At 49.9% G+C, this 12,749-nt stretch overlaps 1 protein-coding gene across 2 annotated transcripts in view; it reads left to right on the forward strand.

The window, feature by feature from the left end:
- LOC116957234 (kin of IRRE-like protein 1) overlaps positions 1–12,502 on the forward strand; it is a 109,305-nt gene extending 96,803 nt beyond the window's left edge. The window contains exons 7-15 of one of the 2 annotated variants that reach the window (XM_032979275.2): positions 711–859; positions 3,289–3,416; positions 5,059–5,185; positions 5,634–5,734; positions 7,418–7,616; positions 8,532–8,639; positions 10,316–10,488; positions 10,839–10,925; positions 11,736–12,502. In XM_032979275.2, coding sequence (XP_032835166.2) covers positions 711–859; positions 3,289–3,416; positions 5,059–5,185; positions 5,634–5,734; positions 7,418–7,616; positions 8,532–8,639; positions 10,316–10,488; positions 10,839–10,925; positions 11,736–12,353 — 1,690 coding nt within the window. In that variant the 3' untranslated portion in view covers positions 12,354–12,502. The remainder of the gene's footprint in view (positions 1–710; positions 860–3,288; positions 3,417–5,058; positions 5,186–5,633; positions 5,735–7,417; positions 7,617–8,531; positions 8,640–10,315; positions 10,489–10,838; positions 10,926–11,735) is intronic. The other variant, XM_032979284.2, reaches the window with a different exon arrangement.
- The last annotated feature ends 247 nt before the right edge of the window (positions 12,503–12,749 follow it).

A 12,749-nucleotide genomic window follows, 5' to 3' on the forward strand; every position in this document is an offset into this window, starting at 1 on the left:
AATGGGCCAGCATATTACACGTTTTTTTTTTACTTTGCACACCGCTCCTGCTTACGCGAGTGACTTGTGAATAAGCTGTTCGTTTGTTTTAACTGCCTTGGCAACGTCATATCTGAGGAGAGGGCAACCAGGTGGGGGGCGGGGGGGGGGGGCGGGGGGGGGGGTGGGTTGCAGGGAGGGCGCCAGTTAGGCACTTGCTTCCAATCGGAATAAGGGTGTTTAATTTCTCCCTCCCGCTGCAAGGACAGTTGGATCACACGTGTGCATCAGTCCAGCCCGAGGACAACGTTGAAAGTTCACAATCACTGGGGCCAGAGCCCTCCCGCTTCACGGCAAGACACGAGCCGTGCAATGCAGACCTCGGTGTGTGCATGAGTGCTCCCCCCCCCCCCCACACACACACACAGAGAGAGGCGCAAGCTGCGATAAGGACACCGCGCTCCGCTGTCATTTCCCGACCTGGAACTGTTCCAGTCTTCAAAGTTAACACTGGAAATAAAGGACAGGCAAAAACAAACAGACGAGACACAATCCCCGTGCACAATGTTGCGGAGTTCTCTGCAGGACCCTTTCCCAAAACCCTAGTCACGTTCGATCTGCGCGAATCGGTTACACTGCCGTGCAATCTCCGCCGCACACAACGACGAAACGAAAAAAAAACCTCCCTGCGTCGTCCCGCTGTCCCCATCCTCTCCCGCTCCCTGGGGCAGCTGGGCCAAGGGGGGAGCACTGATCGAAGGCGCGACGGAGAACACGTACGAGACGACCGTGGACTATTCCTACTTCACCGAGCCGGTGTCGTGCGAGGTGCACAACGTCGTGGGGAGCACCAACGTCACCACGCTGGTCGACGTTTACTGTGAGCAAACGCACGCGGCCACCCCCCCCCCACCCCCCCCCCGAGCGTTTGGCCGGGATCCAGGAGCTCGCAGCCCCTTTGCTTCCATCATGAGGCATGGGGGAGCTGGGCGGACAGTGGCAGTAAAGTTTAAAGGGAAGGGTCCTACGTGCGATCAATAAGTTTGCGTTGTTTTCCCTTCCACCAACTGCAGGTGGAAAGCTTCCATGGCTCGATGTAACTCACCGCTTCCTCTTTTTTTGCAATTAATGCGGCGTCAGTACAAAAAAAATAATGCAAGGCGTCCACGGTTAAATAAACGTAGGGCTGCTTGGGTCACGTGAGGGATCGAGTGCGGGCCGATAGAACCACGAGCGTGGTCTTCAATGGCGATTCTTCAGCGATCACACTTGAGACGTGGGCAATTAGTTAGGACTTCGGCATGACATGCTTCCACCAACGCCAGGGCCGGGCACGTGGAGACTCGTACGAGAAAATCCCCGCATTATGCAGTGCGTGTTTATCTTTATATTGGTCGAGCTCGCACATAGCTGTCTAACTAGAATTATTTGATGATGGACAATACTTTGATTCGACACTCTTGATATATAGAGAGGTGCAATTGCCGACTAAATAATTTTTTGCCGTTGCATGGCAGCGTTAAGGGCCAGGTCGTCGATGTTATAGTGCATGGCTATGCAATATTGTCCGTGCAGTTGCTTCGCATTTCTCTGTATAGATTTGGGAAGTATTACACCTGGGAGTAGAGTAAAAGTAGAACCCAGCACTTTATGTGTACTGGTTATGAGTATGCTAATATACCAATACCCGAGCGAAGACTTGAAGCGGTTCTGGCAGCTTTAGTGTTGAGCACACACCACTGGCACACCACCACCAGTTGTGTGTAATGTGTTGCTTCTGGGATCGTAGCTCAGCTGCCGGTTTAGGTGAAAGGAATACTAAAATCATGATTTGTTCAGAAAAATCGAGCATTTAAGTTGAATAATTGTCTCGATTTGAATCAAAGATGCATTCGCACTTCATGCAGCTCGGTGCGGTGTTTTTTGTTCGTTCAGAAAATAAAAGAATATTATACGTTCCCGGGTCTTCAGAATGCCGAGGAGGGCAGTTGGCACATCGGCATTGTTTTCCGGCAAAGTGCACCGGTGTAGCTATGTGCTATTTACACAGCCTGAAATTATAGGCCGTGGCAGGCGTGTAAATTGAGGCACAGACATTTCAAAATAGGAAAGAGAGTGGGGGGGGGGGCTACAAAATAACATTCAAGGCGATAAGACCGGGAAAATAGCTTTCTCCTTGTTGGGGAATTTACATTCTACCGCGGAGGAAGAATGGAGAGGTGAGGGGATGGGGTTGCGATAAGTGGGGCATGAGTTGAGGGGGAAAGTCATGCGGCAAGATGTATTTCCAGGAGACGAGAATATTGTAATTGCTTCGACTGTCACTTATAATCAGATGAGGTGGCAAATATGGCCTGAATGCCACTGCCGTGGCATGCGTCCATGTGACCTGGGTAGTGCGGTGAGCCGTATAAAGCATCGAGGTTGGCTGTCAGGTCAGGTAGCGATGGCTCGCTTTGCTGCCTTTATTCATGAGTGTGTATAAAAGCTAATTTCACACAGCTCTGCCTCCTGGTATTATAAGGTTGTGCTGTGAGCACCGTTTTGCAATGATTGCTTCCAGGCTCTCTCCGCTCACATCTCAAGATGATGCATCTCAGTTGGATGCTGCCCGCTCGCTCGCTCGCTCGCGCGGTGTTGGACTTTATTTTATTATTTTATTTTTTACTACACCGAAGCGCGAGCACAGGTGTAAAGCCACTTTACAAAATCTGTGACTCCTTCCCGCCGACTTGTCTCGCGCGTCCGCGGGGACATTCGCGGCGCAGCGCTCAATGCGTGTCATTTCACTTTGGCAATCATCGCGTTATCAGGCTGCTTCTTGTCCCCGCACAGGCGTCGCTCACAGGCAGGCCGGCACCTGCTGCCAGCTTACCCCCCCCCATCCCCCCCCCCACCATTTCTGCCCTCCAACCCCCCCCCCCCCCCACCAAGCCAGCCCCGCCTCCCTCAGAAAGCCGCATGAACGTGCAGCAAAAATTGCATAAGCCTTTAACGGGCTACCATTGGCACTCTGCCAACTCCAACGAAATGCCCACGACCTCTAATGAGAGTAATTGCAAATTGTATACAAACCGAAAAGTGGGGGGAATGGAGGGAGATCTCGGATAGAAAATAAATCACATCATTCTAAAAAAAAAAAACTACTACGTTTGCACTCGTCGCCTGCACAGGAGGACAGTTGTAACTTTTTTTTAAAAAAAAATGTGTTACCACATCTCGCCAACAAGCTCTGCTTGCTGCGCCCGCCCACCGCCGGACTTCACTTTGCATGATTAACGCCCGGCTCTGTTGCGACGTCGCCGCCAGTCGGGCCACGGATCGTGACGGAGCCACAGCCGCAGACCGTGGACCGGGGCTCCGACGCCACCTTCACGTGCGCCTGGTCGGGGAACCCTCCGCTGACCCTCGCCTGGACACGCAAGGGCTCCAACGTGGTACGCGTCAACGGCGGCGAGGCCCCCCCCGTGCCCCCTTCCGAGTTGATGTTCTAGACAAGGCCGGGGAGCAATGCAACGTATGCACGTTGAACTTCTTTCGCACAATACGTGCTAATTGGAGGTGTGGGGGGGGGTGGGAAGGACAACAAACTTAACAAACTTAAATAAACGCGATCTAACCCAAAAACCTTTATTATGAATAATATTGGTCGCGAAAGCCTACGTGTTAAACTGACGTAAGAAACTGTTTTTAAAAGGTATGAGTTTTCCAATCTAGATTTTAAAGCGCACGGCTCCAGCGGCTTCCTAATATCGGAATGGAAGAGCCTTCTGGACTGCCGATGCTGGAGTGCATCCAAAAAGCGTGCGATGCAGTGACCATCTCTGTTCGATGGCCACCCAGAAAGCTACCACCGCTGCAGAGGGTAAAAATGTGCGCCCGCGTGCGCAATGCAGCCGGGACCGTGGCACACGGAGCGCAATTCCGTTCCTCCGTGCTCTCCTCCGCTCGTGTTCGCACGCTTTGGCCGCCGCGCTGCGGCAATCCACACGGCGGCAACGTCACACTTTGTGTTGGCTTTTGTTACAACCACGCCAATCGTAATTTTATTGGCCCATTATTAATGTATTCATTCGTTCCGTTTATTTTCTTTATCAGCATTAAGTATTGGCCACGTTGATTATTATTATAATTATTATTTCTATAATAATGTTTTACTAATTTATTGATTGTAATATTTCTCGTGGGCAATCCCCTGTCGATGGAACGTCTCGTGACCTGGGTGTCAAGTGACACGTGCAGAGCAAACGCACAATGGACTCGTGCGCAAACATTAACAAATTGTTTGATGGCGATTGCTTGCGTTGCGATCGAAGAAACGTCGCGATCTATTATTTTTTTCTACCTACGTGACTTTATCGAAAGAACCAAGGAGTATTTATACAAAATACTTTCGTACAATATCAAATACATGCGAACAGAGTCAAGGGCAGGAACAATGAAGGCAGTGCAGCACGTATGAACATCGCAAGTGCAGTCAAACGCGTGACGAATGAGGGCACGTGTGGTGCTGCTGTGGTTAGAGCAGATCACAGTTGTGCTTTGGCTCAGTCCATCATCCATCATTCAGCGGATAATACAATGACTATCACTTTGTGACAGTTCTTAAGTGGTCTTTCTATAGAGGGAACAGCCACTGGCTGTAGCAAAGTGTAATTTAAACTATAAAAAAAATTCGACCAGTTATTTAAAGTACATTTTTTCTTATAATATCCAATTTAAATGTATAATATATTATTATTAACAGGATCCTTTCAGGATCCTTTCTTTGTCGAGTTATTTTAGCTTTAATGTTCAGCCCATTTAAGCGTGACTTCCTTACAATGAACCTAATTTGGATGATCGCGCGCCTTTCTTCACGAGTATACACCCAACGGTTTTGTAAAGACATGATCCAGAAAAGTCTGCATGCACAAAACATTTATGCATCCCTGTTTTTCTGGGAGTGCATCAACAGCTGATGGCAAGTGCATTTCTCTGTTTGTGAATGTGTGTGTGCTACTTGCGAACAGCGCTTGCCCCAACAGTTTGTTAAGGCTATGGCGGGGTGGGGGGGGGGTCTTTGTGTGTACCCTGCAGGTGTTGAGTAACAGCAACATGCTGCTCCTGAAAGGCGTGACTCAAGACGACACTGGACGCTATGTGTGCAAGGCCATTGTTCCACGCATTGGCGTCGGCGAGAAAGAAGTCATGCTGAACGTTAATGGTACGTTACACGACAATATTAAAGCGCACGCGCACAATAAAGTATAGCCTTAACAGACTGGTTGGCAAAGACCCTGTTAGCGAGCACTTATTAAGGCCATCACGACACACGAGGGGGTAGTTGGCCAACACCACGCCTGATTGTCTCTGTCTCCCTAGTGCTGATGTTTATATACCTGCACTAGGCACTCAATTGAATGCCGAGTCGAACTAAGGGAGGGCACAGGACCGGTTCAGATATTCGGCACCGATCTTACACCGTGAGCGGGAATCTGACCCTGGGGGTCGCCGTGCTTGGAGCGTAAGCGCATCTGCGCCACCGCTCCCCGCACGCATACATACACACACACAAACGGCATTCATGAAGGGCAAATGCACAAGACAATGACTCCACGACTGGCGACAACCATAACCCCTGTTCAAACATTTGTTTTGTCTCCCTATGCCAGGGCCACCCATAATATCCAGTGACCTTCTGCAGCACGCGCTGCGCGGAGAGAAAGGCCGGGTGGAGTGCTTCATCGGCAGCACACCACCTCCGGACCGCATCGTGAGTGCATCGGGGTGCAGTAGTCTCGACAAAATAATGCCTTGCATTCTTGGCCTCACATCTTATGAAACATAGCAGCCTGCCGAGTGGCGGGAGATTACTTTGACCCTAGGAGCTTTGCCGAGAAAAGCGTCCTCCTTGACCGACCCGTCGCCACAGGCAACAGCTACATTCGCGAACACCTTAACGAAATGTGGGCAAGTTTCCGCGGTGACAAACGATGTCGGCGTTCGTGCCGTCGTTAACGGACCTCAAATTGTTGGCTCACGTTCGCGCCACCAACACGGCCGTCATTTAAATGTAAAACCAAAACTAATTTTTTTCTTGTCATTCGGGCAATAAAAATATCGTAATTTAAGACTCGGAGCAGATGGCATTTTTGTTTGTAACGGCACTTGGCGCGATCCTGCGTCAAGTGTACTTGCTCACTACTGGTCTGGCACAATGCACCTCGCGTCTTCTGCAGTTACATTCACTCGACCTCTGAACCCAGGGATCCAAGTTAGATTCCCGTCCAAGGCTAATGTCGGTGGCACGTGATATCCTAATTGGTCCTGGGCCTCACCATCACCAGCCAACACCAGTATGGTGAAGAACGGTTATGCAACCCCTGATGACCTACACGGTGTGGGAAGAACCTTCATCCATCAGTGGCGGGATGTTATGATCTGTCAGTGGCATCGCAGTGGCGAGATATTAACTACCACGCCTGGTATACAGGAGGTCGTGGGTTCGATCCCGGCCCTGTTTGTATATTTGGAGTTTGCATGTTCCCCCCATGGTCACATATATTTCTATCCGGGTCCTGCAGTTTTTCCCTAAACATTTAGAAATGTGTGTTTAGAGTATTTGCCTGCTAGAAATTTCCACATGATAAGCCACTTTTTTTTAGCTATGATTTGTGACCAGGTCACTTCTGAAAAAAAGCAATATAGCACAGTGGGACTTACCTGGTAAAAAAAAATGTGTTTAGTCGTGTCTTGACTAAGGGCTATAAATTAACCCACCACTAGAAAAGGCTCTTTCATGGTGTGTAATCTGTCCATTTTCACATGTCAGTAATTCTATGTACATATATAAATATATTTCAGCCATCAGACGTAGCTAAGTTAAACAATTGAAAAAACATTTCTCTACTTATATGGTGTGAAGGGTTGTTGTGCAGTCGGTGGTGACAAAGCTGATACCACTGAGCTCAGATAAGAGATGAGAATCGTCATGTCACGTCACAGTGAACGGACCCTATAAAAGGCTTTTAGATAATGGCCCAGCCCTGCAATTACTTTCCCACATCACTGCTGGCAGAAGAACCTCTAATTAGAGAACACTCTAGATATTCCTTGTAGATGACATCTTGCAAGAGGAAAACGGGTTCCTTTAAAATAAAAATAAAAAATGCATTTTCATGCAACCAAATCAACGAACAAAAGGGCCAGTGGAGTACAGTAAAATTATAGAAGGGACACGTGTAGGGCATATTTTTCTGTAATCCCCAGTCGTGATGTGGAAATGAAAGAGAACTTTACAGCAAAGCAAGAGGCATAGTCATTCTCGAAAGGCGTTTCACAAAGACAGCAATGGATCACAGGCGAGTTAACAAACTCCCATTCCTGCTCCTAATGAAACTCTCTTTTACACCCCCACCCCACCGCCCCCACCACTTTGCCACGTGGGACGCGGCAGGCGTGGGCGTGGAAGGAGAACGTGCTGGAGGTCGGCACCTACGAGCGCTACACGGTGGAGACGGTGAGCCGCGTGGACGGGGTTCTCTCCACGCTCACCATCACCAACGTCATGGAGGGGGACTTCCAGACCGCCTACAACTGCACGGCCTGGAACGGCTTCGGCTCCGACACAGAGATATTCACGCTGCGCGAGAAAGGCACGGGCTGTTTTTTGTTTGTTTCGTTTTTTTTTGCGTCGCGAAGCATTCGTATATCGCGTGTCAGTTTTGGACGCTGCGGTGGGCCCCGCGTGTGAGAACGGCACGATGATTCCAAGTGACCCAGGGTCAATTCACAGCTGTGAAACCATGATAGGCCACGCCTCAACTTGTACCCCTGGGCGGAGTCATCCCAATGGGGAAGGAAGAAATGACGCCTCTCCGTAGATTCTTGCCACGTGAATTTGCGCTCGGACGTATGCTGGCATGTGACCTCATGGGCCACGGCTGGGTTGGCCTCGTGCAATGGTCCAAGAGGCCCGTTTAATTCGTGATGAGCGGAATTGGCCAACATGTTTGATAAATATGGCTGGTCGTCCTGAAGGTAGGTTCGTAATAGCAACACAACTCTATGGTAACCTCTGAACTATCTACATAAGGTCGTCTTTACGAGAGTTATCGGCCCCACCGCAGCCAGACGGACAGAGGCTTTCAACCTTGGTCAGTCAAAAATCTGAACAACGACAAAAAAAAACCACGGTGAAATGTTACAATCACCAATGGGAAGAGAGACAAAGTTGCGGCGTCGGCTCCGCCACCCACTTGCAGGCTCTTCACATGCCTAATTGGCCCTCGCAGGCCCACCGTTGCCATGGCCATCTGACCTGAGCTGCCTTGGGGAGTCTTGCCTTGATAATGCGTTTGAGTGTTGTGCGCGTGAAATCGTCCAAAGGGGGCCCAGCGATCACAAAGCATCACAATTATATAATTTCTTTCAAAGAAACAAAAAAGTTTGCCCCGATGACAAGACTCCAGAACAAACGACCAGCACCGTCGTTTCTTCTTTATTTTATTTTACTGACTACACTTCAGTCGATGACAGTGCTGCTGCCCCTTCTACGTTGCGCTCGCCAGAGGTGCTGTCGCAGGGCATCGTGATTGGCGCCGGCGTGAGCGCTGCTGTCGTGCTAATCATCGCCGCCGTCGCAGTCATCATCTTTTGCTGCCGTCAGCGACGCAGAAGTAAGTTTTTGCCCAGTGCAATATGCTAACCCCATCCCCAACTGGAGCAAACTCTGCTGCACCAGGGCCAGGGGCCCATGTTGACCAAACAAAGACTTTTTACTTGCCGCGCGCTTCTCAGCACCGCCACAAAGTGTAAAAAAAAAAGGGAAAGCTTTTGCACTGCTGTGCGGCATCTTCGCGAGGAGTTGAATAAAATGTTGAGAGAAGTGATGCTCAACACGCAAACCCAAGCCCAGTGACCACGAGCGGCTGCGAAATCCCCCCCCCCCTCGCCACGGAGCTAGATAACCACTCTGGACAGGGTATTTTGTAGTATGCTAGAAGTATGCCATCTCGTCCGAATGATATTATCGGCCCATGCTTACGTTATTTCCCATGCCAAGGTTGTGGTTGTCCCATGTCTGATTATGGTCGACCAAGAAGCGTGGCCTTTCTGTTGTGTGGAGTTTGTATGTTCTTGCCCCCATGCATGAGTTTTCCTTGGGTTCTCCCAGTTTGCATCCCCCCCCTTAACTAAAACACCCATATATTATTAATCTGGTTCAAATGTTTGAAAGTTATAAAACTTACCCACATAATGTACTCGCATAATAATGATCATTGCTCTCCGGCCGGGAGACTAATTCCCACTGCCACCTTTTTCTGCACGGGGACAGTTGCCAAGAGTGGGGAATCGGTGCTCTTGAAATGCTGACTCGGCCCGATTGAGCGGGCTCAATATTAACAGTGAGGCCAGATCACTTAAATCGGTCGTGAATATAATCTACAGTATTAAATGCTAATACTACAGTGAAAATCCTCTTCTGGGAGTGAGCCTTGCAAGGCTATGAAAGGAGAGGTCGCCCTAACTTACATTTTATTAATGTCCTCACACGTTTATTCGCTTTGAACTCACAACACCAAAGGCAGCATTCTATGAACATATTCCTGCCAAGCTTAAAGACGTTAATGTTTTTATAATTGTATAAATAGAATATGAAGCTGACCAGGGCAAATCAGATATATATATTTTTTGCTTGATGTATAATTAGCAAAGAGGAGCAATTGATTCATATATGTGTGTACTCAAATAATTAAGAATAAAAATGATCAATCAGTAAGGCCAGTTGTCTCTATACTAAACTAAACTTCTTTTTTTTTACCGGATAAGACCGACTGAGCTGTATTGCTCTTTTTCAGAAGCAACCGGGCCACAAATGATAGCTCAATGAAGTGGCTTATGTAGAAATGCATTGCACCCAAATACTCTAAATGCATGTTTATAAATGTTGAGGTAAAAACTGGATGGCCCGGAGAAAAAAGACCAATGTGACCACAGGGAGAACATGCAAACTCCAAATATACAGTCTTCAGGGTATACCAGGCGAGGCAGTTACCATCTCGCCATAGTGGTGCCCATACATGTTCCCATCGGTGCATATTGACGTCCCATAGCTGTAGAGTCATTGATGAGCTCATCAGCCAGCTTGAAAATCAAATAGTTACCAATGTAATAAGCGACCACGGTGTCATATTACATTTGACCAAGCGATCGCAACTTACATAGAGACTCGAAGCTTGTGTAGGTGTCGGGTCACAGGTGCAAAGTGACACGGTTACTGGTGAGCTATTTGAACGTCAAAATGTTCTTGTTCAAATTCGTCCTGTAATATTCCATTTAAAACCCAAAGTAGTTTGCACTGCCTGCATTCTGTGCGTCACAGCCAAGAAGGACATCAAGATCTGCAAGCACGACCCCAAGGTGGAGATCGTCCACAAGGATTTTGACCAAATTCGCAAGGAGATGTCCGAGGAAGACATAAAGCTGCCGGTCATGAATGGCGACCAGAAGTTCAACTACTACCCGGTAAAGACGAACAACACCCATGGATTTTAATTTGCTTCTTAGCCGTGGAAAGATTTGTACAACCTCCTATTAAAAGGAAATTAGTTTGTGATTTTTTTTGCTGTTGTTCAGAGGGTGCTTAATAACCCATGCATGCGGCATATAAAGTGAAGCAGAGCATTGTTGGTGCGGGAAATTAACAAGGTGGGCAACTTCTTAGATTATATGGTCCAAAGCATTAAACAGATAATTAACCTGCAGGACGAGGCAGGCATGCACAATCGTGGGTATGTCTGCACGCTCGCACGCCCCGCTCATGCGCGTGTGTGTGTGTGTTTGTAATGGTGCTGATATTCATTCGTGCATGCCAGGCGTACTCCGATGAGACCGACACCAAAACCGAGCAAACGACAGAACCCAGCGTGAGCCAGGATGAAGCCGACTACAAGGACCTCAAGGTGCGTGCCAGAACGTTGAGGAAGGACACCACTGAACTGGCAAATGAGGGATTCGTGCAATTTGGTTGTGCTACAAATATACTTCTACATTTATATTTCCTAGCTATCAGCCTGCCTTTTGCAAAGAGGCCGACATGGAACAATTTTGATGCGGGTAATTAATTGCTGGACCCAACCTTCTGTGGGGGCACTTTACGATGCCTAAGCTGCCACGCATTACGAGTCAAAAACATTTTAATGTATTCCCGATCGCTTTTCACATTCAGTGCAGGGCCTGGCTTCTGTTCCTTTAAATTTCAATGAATAGTTTGAGTCCAAGGCATGAAAAAAAAACTTACTTAAGTAAAAAACATTCCAATTAGCTGCGGAGATTCACTTGTTGTCATGACATTACTTCATCGTCATACATTATTTCTTTATTTCCTTTGGTCCCATTTTCAATCTATTTTCTAACACACAACTTGGCAGTAAAAATGCTTCTTCTTTCAAATGCATACATTTATTTTGAAAGCACTAAACGCTTTCTAATGCTCTAATTTGTTGCATGAAGCGACTCTCGGAGGGGTATTATCCTGCCACAATTTTTTTCCCAAAACTGTCAAAGTACATCCTAAAACCAATAATTAAAATTCACCATTGACCCAATGAAGCTTGAATGCTGTAAATTAAGCTATAATGGCTTTTAAATTAATTTAACTATTTCATCGCAATATCCCCCCCCCCCCATTCCCTCCAACAATTCAATTTTTTTTTAAATTCTCATCCCCTTCAAAAAATGACCCCCCCCCCCCCCCCTTCCACTTTCACCAGGACCCGACAAACGGCTACTACAACGTGCGGGCGCACGAGGAGCAGTCGACCACTCGCAACGCCTTCTCCGAGTTCCGCCCGCTGGCACGACCCCTCTACGAGCCGCGTCCCCCCTCGCGTCTCTCGCACGCCAGCGGGTACGCCCACCTGGGCGCGTACCCTGCGCGCCCCTACGACTACGAGCAGGCGGGCGGCTTCGAGCCGCCCCCTCAGCAGCAGCAGCAGCCGGACGGCGCCGTCGCCGCCGCCGCCGCCGCCGCCGCCGCGGGCCTCGGCTCCGGCGGAGTGGCGGTGCGGCCGCCTTTCGCCGCTCACGCCCAGACGGGCGTCTACGGCGGCTCCGTCTACGCCCCGGCCTCCTCCTGCTCCTCCTCCTCCACGGCCGCGGCGGCCGCGGTCGGCGCGGCCGGCCCGTTCGGCGTGGGCGGAAGCGCCGGCGGCGTCGCCGGCAGCGGGGTCGGCGTGTACGCCTACGGGCGCGTGCCGGCGTTCGAGGGCGCCGGCGACACGCTGGACCAGGCGAGCAAGCACTCGCTGTCGTCCCGCTTCTCGTACGCGTCGCAGCACTCCGACTTCACGGCGCGCCCACTGCAGCAGCGCATGCAGACCCACGTATGACGGAGGCGGCGCCGCGCGGTGCAACGGCAGACCCAACGTCCTCGCGGAGGGGTTGTTGGGTTGGGTTTTTTTTTGTTTGTTCGTTTGGAGGGGGTGGCGGCCGTGGGATGGAAGGAAGCTCAGAAAACGGCGTCCACACGGTTGGGGTGGGGGGGGGGGCGGCGAGGGGAGGCGGCGGCGGGGGGGGGGAGGGGTCGGGGGGGGGTTGCTGCTGCACATTGAGCAGGGTGGTGAGAGGGGCAATGGGCAGGGTTATTGGGCGAGAGTCGCGCGAAGCATCGAGGCGGGAATCTAAGCGCCACCCGGCTCCGAACGAGGAGTGGGACTTTAATGCTCGTGGTGGAATTTTTACATTCCTGCGACGGAGGCCGCCGGTCTGTCCGTAGTCCGGCCGCT

Source organism: Petromyzon marinus, chromosome 3 (genome assembly GCF_048934315.1).
Source record: "Petromyzon marinus isolate PM22_M1 ecotype Great Lakes invasive population chromosome 3, UKy_Petmar_22M1.pri1.0, whole genome shotgun sequence".
Classification (NCBI taxonomy): domain Eukaryota; kingdom Metazoa; phylum Chordata; class Hyperoartia; order Petromyzontiformes; family Petromyzontidae; genus Petromyzon; species Petromyzon marinus.